This window comes from Struthio camelus, chromosome W (assembly GCF_040807025.1).
Source record: "Struthio camelus isolate bStrCam1 chromosome W, bStrCam1.hap1, whole genome shotgun sequence".
NCBI classification, from domain to species: Eukaryota; Metazoa; Chordata; class Aves; order Struthioniformes; family Struthionidae; genus Struthio; species Struthio camelus.
In genome coordinates, this window is record NC_090981.1 from 65,464,641 (window position 1) to 65,477,362 (window position 12,722).

Genomic DNA, 12,722 nt, shown 5'->3' on the forward strand with positions numbered 1-12,722 from the left:
CAGCACTGCATACGCTGTGGGGACTTAAGGAGAGAGAGCTGTGGTGGTTCTTTCATTCACAGTAGATGAGATCAGTAGAGAAGAAAGCATGTAAGCCAAGTTACATGAAGGTTAGCAAGGGACTGTGGAAATAATGGATCCAACAAGATTGTGAGCAGGAGAGAGGTGCAAGACTATATAACCAACGGTGTTGTATTTTAAAATAATATATTTGAAGTGAAAGTAAAGGCAGCGAGGAGAAACGATAGATGGCTTGTTAGAGGCAAGTAAGAAGTAGATGATTTTTGTGATGCTTTGGACAGGCCTAGGCATAGCAGGGGGAGATGTGCAGCGGAATCACATTTTCATTAATGGGACAAATTCAGATGGCATTGTCAGGACTTGCAGGAATGGAAGGATATTTTTGCTATCCTTGGTGCAGACAGTTTCCAGTGTACAAAACCGACTGGAAAGGTTGGGCAAGGGAGAGAAACAGGAGAAATATAAAGAAATTGTTATACCCATTAGGAGCTCATAACAGTGAAGTTTATGTAATTGCAAATTAAATGCTCACAAAGATAAATAAATAGAATATGCCATATAGTGAAGCTACAACTGGTGGTTGTAAAGGTCCCCGTGGAGCAGGGCCGGAATTCTTAGCACTTTGCAGGAGAAAGTTCTTAAGTTCCTTTCTTTTTTCTTGGGGAAGGATCCTCTGGGTGTTGTTTCAAGGAGAGCTCTGCCCTATTTTCCAGTTTGTTTCAGTACTGCATATTTTTCTGTCTGCTTCTGATAAAACATTTCGTGATGTATCGAATGCAGCAGGAGGTGTATCTTCTTGTGACCACTTAAAATTCACTCGCAGAAAAGCGCCAGTAGTTGCCCTGAATAGGTAGATGTCTTAATTGTTTAATGCCAACTGTTAACATTATAAAAATTCTCCTACATAGATCAGTCAGAGCTCTTTTCCAGTAAACATCAACTCTGCATAAAGATTAATATGAAGAAAAAAATGAAACTAAACGTATATTTTCTTTGGATTCAGTAATAGTGACCTCTGCTCACTTTAATGCACTGGAATAGTCTATTTAAGTAATCATTAGAAAGCTTGATTTTAATGCTTAGATGTTAGCTAATGGAGCTTAATCATGCTTTGAACCGGGACAAAACTGTGACAAGGGCTCAGTTGCTGTGAATGACACTGTATAAATAAAGATGATTACTTTAATGCACTGAGCAAATAATATTTCTCTGCATCTTGGTAGTGGTGAACATGAAGGAAGTCGGCGGATGAAAACAGAATTACTGGTGCAGATGGATGGCTTGGCCCGATCTGATGATCTTGTATTTGTTTTAGCAGCTTCCAATCTGCCATGGTAAGAGATCCAGAGAGTACATTTTGAATACATTTGCTTGAGCTTCTAAGCACAGATAAAGATTTTATTTAGAATTTTGCAGAAAAAGCCTTGATATTTGGTTAAAGCATTTAAAGATTAATTTGGAGCTTTTACTTTTAAACTCTACAATTCTTGCTATTTGTGCCACAGGACAGTAATCCATAGCAAATTCAACAGATGCTGGTGCTACTAGCTGCTAATATTTAAAATGGAATACTTTACTTCATAGCCAAGTTGTTTACTATGTTTAAGCTAAGAAGGGTTTCAGCCTGGAACTGTAAGGTGCTTAAAACATCCATTGCTTAGAAGGATACTCCATAAATAGGAAGGATGGATTTTTATTGGTATCAAACATGACTTTTAGAAGAGAGAGACAACATTTTTCAGTTTCTTCAACATAATTTAGAATACAAGAATAAGTGGTTTATAATGGGGGCTAAAAAACTTCATGTCAGGTCTCAAAATGGGCAGGATGGGTATCGAGAACAAGACAGTCAGTGCCATTTTGCTGCTGCACAACACCTTGCTGAACCCCCCTGCTGAGGATGGTGAGCGATTCTGGTCACCCTGTCTGAAGAAGGGTGCAGTGGAGATAGAGAAGGTACGGAGGACAGCTAAAGGCAGCTGCCTCGTGAGGAGAGACTAAAAAGATGGGGACCCTTCAGTTTGGAAGGAAGCGGGTTATGTTTAGGTTAACAGAACACAAAATCAGTGAGGAAGCCAAACACCGAATTGTTGTTTTCCAGATTCCACAATACTAGAAGTAAGGGGCATTCACTGAAACTAGCCGAAGATCAGTTTAAATTGAAAAGTAAATATTTGAGCTTCTAGACTTGCCAGCCTTGGGAAGTTGTGGAGACAGGGCAGTATCAGCAGTTCAGAGAGGGATTAGGCAAATTCCTGGACAGCAGTCCAAAAAAGGATGCTGGGAGGACTAACCAGGGATGTAATGTTTGTAGCATAACAATTGTGGATGCTGGGGAAGTAAAACAAATGGCAGAAAATGTCCCGTTCATGTTCTCTTTGAATAGCCTCTCCTTTTGCCACTGTCAGAGACAGCATGTTGGTCTGGCTGGACGACTCTTCTGACCTGGCGTGGTATTTCTTTTCTTTCATACAAGCCATCTTCAAATGTCTGCAAATACGAGATGGAGAAAATAATGGCCTTTGGGCAAGCAGAGTTGTTCTCAGCCGTCTTTGATTTGTACACCACTTACAATTTCCAGGGTAGGAGCCAGTACCTATACGGGGAATTGAAGCATACTGATAATGGGCTTGTCTTTGCAGTTAACTGTCATAGACCTGGAGCTAGTCTGTGGACTCCTGGCTGCCCCTAGATTCTGCCTGCCCCTGGACTACGGATCCATGTAACATCTTTTCTCTACAGAGAAAACTCTGAAAGCAGAGAGGGGGAACATCAGCAAAGCAATTGGTGGAAATCCTCTGTTAATGAGGAACAGTCTTGGGGGCAGATGTCGGCAAGAAAGAGCCAGGTGGTTTGTCCACCATTCTCCTTCCCCTCCTTGGAGTACAACTGAAAGAGAGAATTACAGTGTGTCTGCTGCAGTGGGAATTTGGGGCAGTCTCTCTGAATGGCTAATGTTTTGCAGTCTGCTGCTCATCACAGCATTGAGGTCTTTACTTCCATGGCCTTGAAGGCCTTCAGACCTAAGTGGGTCAAATCACCTCTCCAATGTAGGAGAGGTTGAGCTAGGTGTCTGAAAAGAAGACAACAGTCATGTTTCTAGGGAACTTTGAACCATGGTTTGGGAAACGTTTGGTGGAGCCAAATGGAAGCTCTTGTCTCAGCTCAGCAGCTGTTCACAGGAGTGACCTTGTGTGAGCCGTGGCTCAGCAGCCTTTCAAGTGGCAATACTTGAAATCTGACTGGAGGGCTTGTTTGTTCATGTTACGCTCACCCAGCTCTGCAATGCAAGAACTACAGAGCGGTGGCATCCGAAAGTGGTTGGGAACGAGCAAGGACTCTGTACCCACAAAACTATAGGCTTTGTTTCTGGCTTGTTTTCCTTGATTAGTGTTTCTTTGGCTGATTCTCATGAGGATGCTGTAGGGAGATGTGTTGGAAAAGCCTCTCCATGACCGGAGAGCTCTGGGCTCTGATTGGCAGGCTCTCGCTGGTCTTAGGAAGTGTCTCCAAGTCTGAATGACATGGAGCATGTATCCACAGCTGCTTGCTTTTGAGTATTTGTGAAAAAGCCTCAATCTGCAAATGCATGCACATATAAAAAATATATTTTTTATATATATAAAAAATAATATACAAATGCATTTCTCAGTTGTTACATGCTGCTTAATGTTCTCTCACAAAGTCTGTGGCAATACTGTGTTACTCTCCCCAGCTGATCCCCTTTCTGGCAGGCCTGGCTGAAAGGCCAAGGGAACAGGCAAAGAGAATTAAACATTGGAAGTGATTTTGAGACCTCAGAATTGAGATGAAAAGGTAACGTTTTCCATCAAACCCATGTGGCCTATGAGCTTGGCCCATTTCAAAACGTGCTGTGGGCACTGAGACCCCTGAGTCCTTATAGAGACGCAGGAGGACGTGGGTTCCCAAGTCACCTTGGCTCCTGTGGTACGGCACCTCCTGCAGCATGAACAAAGGGGTTTCTTACCTCGGTGCAGCATCTTTCGTAAGCACTGGAGGGTGTTCACATCCTATAATTTTGGCACCTAAAGTAAAAGACAGGTTTCCCCTGCTGTGAGACAGTCAACAGAGAAAGAACAGAGACAGCAATTCGGAGTAATTCAGAGTACCCCAGGGATTGCTACTGGGGCCAGTACTGTTTCGCATCCTCAGCGATGACCTGGCTGATGGGACAGAGTGCACCTTCAGCAGCTTTGAGGGTGATACAAAACTGGGAGGAGTGGTTTATAGACCAGATGGTTGTGCTGCCGTTTAGAAGCAACCTGGAGAAATGGGCCAACAGGAAACTACTAAAGTTCGAGAAAGGGAAATGCCAAGTCCTGAACCTGGAGAGGAATAACCCCAGGCACCAGTACAGCACCAGGGGGCTGACTGGCTGGAAAGCAGCTTTGCAGAGAAGGACCTGTGTGTCCTGGTGGACAACAAGTTGACCGTGAGCTGTCAATGCATCTTTGCGGCAAAAAAGACCAACAGCATCCTGTTTCCTCGTAGAAGCCTCTCTTTACCTCTATGTTTTTGATGTCTGAAGCTCTTTCCTAAAGCAAAAGCCTATGTTTCCCATACAGTCAATGGAGAATGCTTCGGGAAGCCATCAGGCAGACATCGTATCTGCTGAAATTCAAAGGCCAAAGTAGCAACATATTCAAAGGCTTTCATCTGCCTCTCTTCATGACCTATGGAGGGCTTTTCAGGCTCTTTAACTAGGAGAATGACTGTGTGGGCACCTAAAATTTATGTACAAGTTAGGTGCATGAGTTAGGCCGACTCCTACCCTGTCCTAACAGCAGAAGTACAAAACCATCGCTGGCTTTTATAGCTGTAATAGCAGAATATGCGTGTCAGTTTGGGGGATTTATGCCTTGGACAATCTCATGAATTTAAATCAGTGCAAAATCTACCCTATTTTGTGTTATATTATCTGCGTGAAAGGAACTGAGGAGAATATGCTTTAATTACGCTCCAGTTGCGTAAGAAAATACTGAAAAATAAATAGCTACCCTGTCTGTGAACAGTTAACCCTGAAGGAGAATTAATATATTAATAACCCATTATTTTCTTTATGGTTCATTAGTAATACGCTAGAAAATATTTATGTTATTATAGCATCGTTACCCTTTTATAAAGAGAAACTCTAAGCAATGCATTGCACTTTTTCGTGGTCTCTTGCTTAAATTATCTTCAGAGTAGCTAAGCTCCACAAGTAATGCTGCAACATGACAGTACTAAAAAGGATCAGATGCCTTTAGAGATTCCATGTCTCTCCACTCTTGCATAATGGTTTGAAAGGAAAAATTGGGTATTCCAAACCCACCAAGGCAGCAGCTGGCCTGAAGGTCACAGTCTAGCTGGTGCTTGATCTAGGGATCTTGGAGATGTGTTAATGCAAGTATGAGGCTGACGTTCCTCCGAATGCTTCTGCAGAAAAAGAGATCTCTGAACGTGTCTTCATGTTATGCGTCTGTCTTATGCAGCTGATAAACTTTTCATGGAAAATCATGCTGAAATTACAGAATACGGTTTTGAATGTCTTATACAGTTGATTTTGAATCATTCTGCAATTCCGAAGTGTGCTAATTTCTGCGAATTTGCCTGCTTGAAACATCAAAAAAAATGACACCACTTTTCTAAGGTAGATGCAAAATGACAAGACTTCTATTTTAGAGAAACTGCTCCCACAGGAAGCTGGCAATTGTGTTGGGACGAGGGTGGGAGCTGAGCTGTTGTCAGAGTCCAGCTCTCACTTTTGGAAGTCTTATACTTGAGGGCTTAGACTTTCTTTCTGGAATTTCTCAACATTTTTCATGGGGGTGGTTGGATTTCGCCCTCTCCTAAGCTAGTCCAACCTATGAGTGTCATGACTAGATTGCTGGGCAGAACTGTGCCTAGCACAGAGAATGATGCTCTAAAAATGCAGATGAGTATATACTTAGACACGTATTTTAGGGGGAATGGAAAGCCAATGAAATGCATAAGCATCTTGCATCCTCATTGAGGCTCACAGCCTTGAGGAATTTGGGAATGCCTGCCTCTAGAGATGTCAGTGGGGTTTGAACCCCCACCTGATGATCTCAAGTATATGTTTGCTGTTTATTTTCATGTGTATTAGACTACATTGAGACCTACTGTAAGATCCTGGACTTCAGCTGAGTAGGGATATTTTATTGTATTTTATTTTAGATATGTACATATATAAAATAAATCATATATATGTATCATTAAGTTTACGAAATACCTAATACCTAGCTGACTGCTCTGAAGGTTGCGGCTTCACAGCACAACCCTGTGTTCTTTCAAACATTTGGTATTAAGCTAGATTTTAAGAGATTTGTTTAACTTGGATATTTATCGATCATAAAAAAAAAAAAAAAACAAGAGTGACAAGCTGCTTTTAGATGAACGAAAAGAAGCCTAAACAAAGCTCTTTATGCTGTCCTAAGCTGCACTGCAACTATTGATTTTCCTTTCCACCCAGTCCTTGCTGCCCAGGCTAGCTTCCTGCTGCTCAGCAGCAAGGCACTTTTTATTGACAAATTACTTGTTGAAATGATTCAACATAATTAAATAAATGTCTCAGTACATTTAACTTTACTCCCATTGCAGTGCTGCTTTCTTCTGCCTCCCCACCCGTCGGGTGGGTGAAGCTTTGTTGCAGGCTGATTTAACTCTTTGCTTCAGTCAGAGCTAAGTCCTGTTGGAGCTGCGAGTGGATGAACAAGATGGGTTCAGGGTGAGCTGGGCTGCAAAATCCAAACCAGATCTTCTGCTAGTGAACCCTGTCCTTCGCTCTCAGCAGCGTAAGCCTCCCCGCTGCGTACGGTGGAGGAGAGCGAGGAAGGAGAGCGCAATGGTGTGCAAAAGCCCTGGAGGAACAGGAGAGGACGTGGAGTGGAAGCCTTGTCATGTGGGGTCTCCAGGCTGTCCTTGCATGGGAGGACAGGTGCAGGGAAGAGATGAGGAGCTCACTCTTTCTTGGTGCCTCTTCAAAGCGCTGCAGTGATCGTCATACTAGGCAGAGATTAATTTTGGACCCATCTTCTCTTGTTGCTGTGTCTGGGCTCATCTTTGGAATTGTTGTGGCATGTCTCAATTTCTGCCTGAGACATTAGTTACCATTCTTTATTCTGGATATCAAAATCGCTGTCTTGTCTTCATGAAGTTTGGTGGTGACAACATGGCATGATGTCCTGTGATGTCATCCTGGAAGAGCTCTGAAAAGATCCTCTTTTATAGGTCCTGTACAGCTTTATGTGTTCTTTTCGTGAGTTGTTACTTTAGAGAATATTTTTGTTGGCTCAGTCCTTATTCTGTTCTGGATATTGTTGTCATTTAACCTTGCATTTGGTCACTAACAAAACAATTGCAGCAAACAACCTAAACACTCTTAGGCTAACAAAAGTATTATGTCTTTATTTTCCTCCTTAGCCAACAGGTAGGGTCACTGTAACCTTTCTGAATAGATAGAGTAACTTCTATGTATCAGCATACTTATTTACAGAACAAGAATACTTCTTAGCCCTCAATTTCCCTGCTTGCATTCCTGCAAAACTGAAACCCTGTAGCAAGATGAGCAGCTGGAAATACTGCCTGTAAGCCCGATGCCTCTTGGGCAGCGCACTCTTGCAGCGTTAATAGAGGAGGGGGGACAGATATGGTTCTCCGTCCTTCCTGTGCTGGACGCTGCCTGAGAGGCATGGCACTGAGCGTTGCACAGTGTAGCCTCAACGTGAAGGCTCAAGCCCCAGGACTGCTCAGTGCACATCTCTTAAGCAGCCTAAAACTATCCGTGCGCTAACAGCCACTGATGAGCAAATCCTAGTATTTACTTCTGAGTAACAGAAGCTCACGCATGCTGAGGGCTGTGCAGAAAAGCTACGTAGGCACTTACCTGTGGATTTGGGAGCCTGTTTTGGGTTTCTTTATCGTGTTCTATGTCAGTAGAAAATGTTTGCTGTTAAAAAAAAAAAATAAATAAGGGCAAGTCACCAGAAGTGGCAGAAGTCAGCTCTCTTGGTGTGCTACAGATCTGTCCTGAGTTGGCAGTTGGAGCTCCCTGTAAACGGAAGAGGAGTTTCTTACAGATAGAAGGTTTTAGTCCTCGCAGGCTGCAGAATTTTACTTTGATGGCAGCATTGCCATCGGGGAAAACGCATTTCTTACATGTTCATTTTCCTGACACAAGGATTTCACCCAAGGAATCAGGAAAGGTTGAGTCAGGTTTATTTAAGTGAACCTTCAGTCCCAAACTCCTGGCACAAGCCTCCAACAGCTGGCTATTCCTGCTCAGTTGACAAGGGTGGAAACGGTCCCCCTCTTTCACCTGTCTTAGGGTTCCTGTTTTTCTCTGTCTGCACATGACACGTTTTAGTGAGTTTCCCCTTTATGAGAGTTTCTCTGCGGGTATGAGGACTGAACTCTTATTTTAAACTGAAATAACAGATCTAAGACTGAATGGGGCCAGTAGAGAAAGACTGGTACAGCCCTCGAGGCGGTAATAGCTCAGAGCAGCTCCCAGAAGGCACTGGAGACTGAAGAGTGAGAAAATATATTGTAGCAGCTATTTCTTCTTGAAAATGGTACGGATGACTGAGGTACTTGTAGATGATTTCCATTGCACAAGTAACAAGAGAGGAACTGGAGTAGGAATTGGTATTCAGTTGTTCGGTTTTGTTGCCATTAGATAGAAACAACAACTGCAAAGCACTTTGGAGAAAAGTAGATTAAAATGAATAGTTGGGATGCACGTTTGAGAGTTGCTGGCATGCAAGGCGTACCAGGATTCCTGAAATTTGACTGACTCTGTAGCACTAGCAGGAAGTTGTGAAATGTATTAAGAGAGGAAGAGAGAGAAATGATCATTTTTAATTCAGGCTTCCTTTATGCAGCACAAGCAAGTGAAAACAGGCCCTTTATATTTTATAGTATATTTATATACTTTTTTTAGGCAGAACACCTTTATCAGCGCTGATGTTGTCAGACATTTCGGCACTGGCACGTTTTTGCAGCCTCTCCATCTTTCACACAATCGTTTTTATAGGATACTTCCCTTTGTGGCTGTATATTTTATTAGTAGTATTATTTCAGGAGCTGTCTCAGATCGAGATCCTGTGCTGCCACGTGCTGTACAAACACAACACAAATGTGGCCCCACATCCGAGACCTTCAGTCTCTACTTTATAGCTACTAAACGTCCCTTACAAAGCAACAATTAATCAATCATCACAGCGTCCAAGACAGATGATTTCTAGTGTCTCCTCAATAGCAAAGGGAGAAATTGAAAGGTTATTACTGAAAGGGGACATGCCACAAGTGAGTACAAGAGCCAGGGAAGCTGACTAAAACTTCTGTCTGTTACGGTTAAGCCTCATTGTCGCAAGCCAGAGTATCGCTAACATGGTGAACAGGAATACACAGGATAATTAATCCTTTCTTTTCAAAACTAGGTTGACACAGTTACAGGTGGGGTTGCAAAATGTCGGTCGCTGCAGCAAGGAGCTTGCTGTCGAAGTCACGTCTCCAGGAAGCGATGGGCTGAGATGTTTCCTCTCCTTCGTTGCTTGCAGGGAGTTAGATTCTGCCATGCTGCGGCGCCTGGAGAAGAGGATTTTGGTCGACCTCCCCAGCAAAGAGGCACGGCAGGCAATGATTCAGCACTGGCTGCCCCCGCTGAGCAACAGCGGAGGAGTAGAGCTGCGAACAGATCTGGACTACGGCTTATTGGGCCAGGTGAGGCAGGACTGAAGCAGGTACAAGTCCCTACTGACCCCTCAGGTGCATGCGGTCTTCAGAGGGGGAGCTGTAGGTGAGGGTGACGTACACCAGCGGTGGGAGCATGTCGTGGTAGGAGAGGTGTGAGGCAGAGAGAGTTGGGACCGCACCTCTCTCCATTCAGCAATTGCTATGTACAGAGCTGGGGGGAAGGACCGTAGCTCAGCTGGAGGCTCCAGCCAAAGGGAGACCAGGGAGACACGGTGCCGAGCGTTTTGCAGGCACGTACCTGGCCATGGAAACCGCTGGTTTCACACAGCTTTGCTTGCGAGATGGTATGTTCTGATCCCCTCTGCTGGGCCAACTTTTCAGCCTTAAATACAAGGAGATTTACAGCAGTAGTATATACTACCACTCTTCGTCCCATCAGGCTGGGAGCGCTCCCAGTTCACTGGGGTAACGTACCGTTAATCGCGTAGGGAAAGTTTGTGACAGCTCCAGTGCTGCAGGAGAAAAGAGCGCTTCAGCGATGAAGAGATTCACTTGGATATCAGGCTCCAGAGACTTTCTTCAAACCCTAAATTTAGCCTTTGTCACATCCTAAACTCTTTAAAAATAACTTACAACTAACAAGGGCCAGTTGACCCTTTTTCATTTCTGTTCACAGAGACAATGCTGCTCAGATTTTGTTTCATAAATTTTAGAAAAGAAATGCTTATTTTATAAACAGGCAAGTTGGGAAACAGACACAGGTGAGTTTTATTCTACCTGTGGAAAAGTGCCTTAAGAAAACGTCTGATGTTTTGCTTGCTATTACAAGGTACTGTGAGCATTCAAACCAAGAACGAGCAATGTGATGGTTGACGTGTGTGTGTCTGTGTATATATATACATATGTGTGTGTGTGTGTGTGTATACATTCATGTGTATGCATGTGTGTATTTCAGAAAGGAATGGAATTTACAAACATATATATAAAGACACAGAAAAATACATATGCTTTTGAATTCCATTCCTGTCTCATTTGTAAGCCTGTGAGCTGTAATGTATCACTCTGATCTTGTCTTAGGAAACAGATGGCTACTCTGGCTCAGACATTAAACTGGTGTGCAAGGAAGCAGCTATGAGGCCAGTGAGAAAAATTTTCAACGCTCTTGAAAATTATCAGCCAGGTACCACAGCTCTCATTAGAGAATCCTATATGGGAAATGTTGATCCACTACTGTAACACTAGAAATTATGTTAACCCCAGCAGGTGGAGCTCTGTTATCTGCTTAGAACAGTTTTAAACTCTACGTTTCTCAAGAAAAAAAAAAAAATCCATGTAAGCCAAATTCTGAAAACTAGGCCTTTTTTTTAAACTGGCAGTCTCTGTGCACAAATACAAATTTTTCTCTTTCTCACTAGGTCAGTGCTGTTGTTTTTGTAGATGAAGTATGTTGCATTGTGCATACACTTAAAAGAATGTTTTTCAGTAGTAATTACAGTATTTCAAGATTTTTCTTCTCTTTAGGTAACAGTAACTTACCCGTGATCCGACTGGACACGATCACAACAGCAGATTTCCTGGATGTGATCGCCCACACCAAGCCATCAGCAAAGAACCTGAGCCAGAAGTACACGGCCTGGCAGAGAGAATTTGAGTCAGTTTGAAAAGACAAACATCAAAAACTTCAAAGACTTTTGCCATCCAAAATGGCATTTTCATTGCCTCCAAAGGATTTGAATGGTGACAGAGAAGGAAGTGCTGCTGTTTTCAGGAAGGTGAATGCAATGAGAAATGTGAGGGGGAAATCTATACTTTCAGAATTGTAAAGGGGGGAATTTTTTTTTTTTTTGAAAATGGCTAGTTTAAATTACCATTCTAAAATATTCTTCGTGGAAGTAATGTAATGGCAGAATGGCAGCTGCTATATAATGGATACTCCACCATTAATTTTATGATAAAGACTTATAAACTGATTGTTTTTCAGTCTTTATTCATTACAGCTGTTTTCAGGTTTGGGGGGAGGACTGGAGCAGAAAACTTGTCAAGAAGTTAGATGTTCAGCCTAATTCTTCCGCTCTGAGACTCACTTAAGCATCACAATCAGTGTAGCTTTACCAGCAGAGACCTGCGTAGTTCTTAAAGAAACATGACTATTTTCAATGAAAGAATAAATTCAGGACCTTATTCGTGTCTTGTAAATTTGGTTGCTGCTGTTTTGATCTGAGATAAAAGCCTTAATGTGCTATATCTATTACTCGCCAGTTGGTTTTGGGCATTCCCAAAGTGGAAATAGCAAGCTATCAGAGAAATTTGATAATATTGTGGAAAATTGGCCTAATCTATGCTAATCAGCTAGAAACTGGCTGGATGGTTATTCACTAGTTTACAGCCAGCCATAAAAGGTAAACAGCAAGTCCTTGTAGTGCAGTGGTAAATAAGAGCCAATTTGGAGACCTTTCTACTCATAAACAAACATGGCGAAGTAACCAGTTAGAAGGACTGCCATGCGTCCTTTGAGCAATGTTTTTTATTAGACTCCATATGCTAGAACAAAAAGAGACTGAGCATCCCACACTTTCAGAAGTCTTTGTGGGATATTTCTTCACAGGAGTTTCCCATACATCCATCACCTCCTTGACCCAACTCTGAAGGGAGGCCAAAGGCCTCCCTTATGCATCACGAGCAGAGAACAACCCAGCTTCAGCATTGCTGGCATAAGCACTAGACGTGTGAATTTATTCAAAACTGCAGGTTACAACTTCTTAGGGCACCTAAAATAAGGCCTTCAACTACCACTTTTTTTTTTTTTCACCTTGTACAGTTGGCAAAGACGTTAGTCTCTTGATTCCATTTTCTCGTTGTTGGTGTTTGTGTGTGTAACAGCAGCTTCAAGTTCCTAAATCCTGCCGAGAGGGGTGTGCAGCACACTTCTAACACAGATGATGTTCACTTTATTGTTACACATGTAATAGTGCTAAGCACTTATT

General features: G+C 42.7%; 1 protein-coding gene and 1 long non-coding RNA gene across 8 annotated transcripts in view; one reads left to right on the top strand and one right to left on the bottom strand.

Moving 5' to 3' along the window:
- Nucleotides 1–11,919, top strand: part of LOC104138499 (katanin p60 ATPase-containing subunit A-like 2) — a 33,359-nt gene extending 21,440 nt beyond the window's left edge. For all 7 annotated transcript variants that reach the window (XM_068924582.1, XM_068924581.1, XM_068924587.1 and 4 more), the window contains 4 exons: nucleotides 1,245–1,355; nucleotides 9,603–9,765; nucleotides 10,816–10,918; nucleotides 11,260–11,919. In XM_068924582.1, coding sequence (XP_068780683.1) covers nucleotides 1,245–1,355; nucleotides 9,603–9,765; nucleotides 10,816–10,918; nucleotides 11,260–11,399 — 517 coding nt within the window. In that variant the 3' untranslated portion in view covers nucleotides 11,400–11,919. The remainder of the gene's footprint in view (nucleotides 1–1,244; nucleotides 1,356–9,602; nucleotides 9,766–10,815; nucleotides 10,919–11,259) is intronic.
- LOC138064028 (uncharacterized) lies at nucleotides 1,353–9,476 on the bottom strand. The gene is made up of 3 exons (XR_011137239.1): nucleotides 7,928–9,476; nucleotides 4,010–4,067; nucleotides 1,353–2,511 (listed from the first exon to the last, which is right to left on the bottom strand). It is a non-coding gene; the product is annotated as an uncharacterized lncRNA (long non-coding RNA).
- Nucleotides 11,920–12,722: the final 803 nt, after the last annotated feature.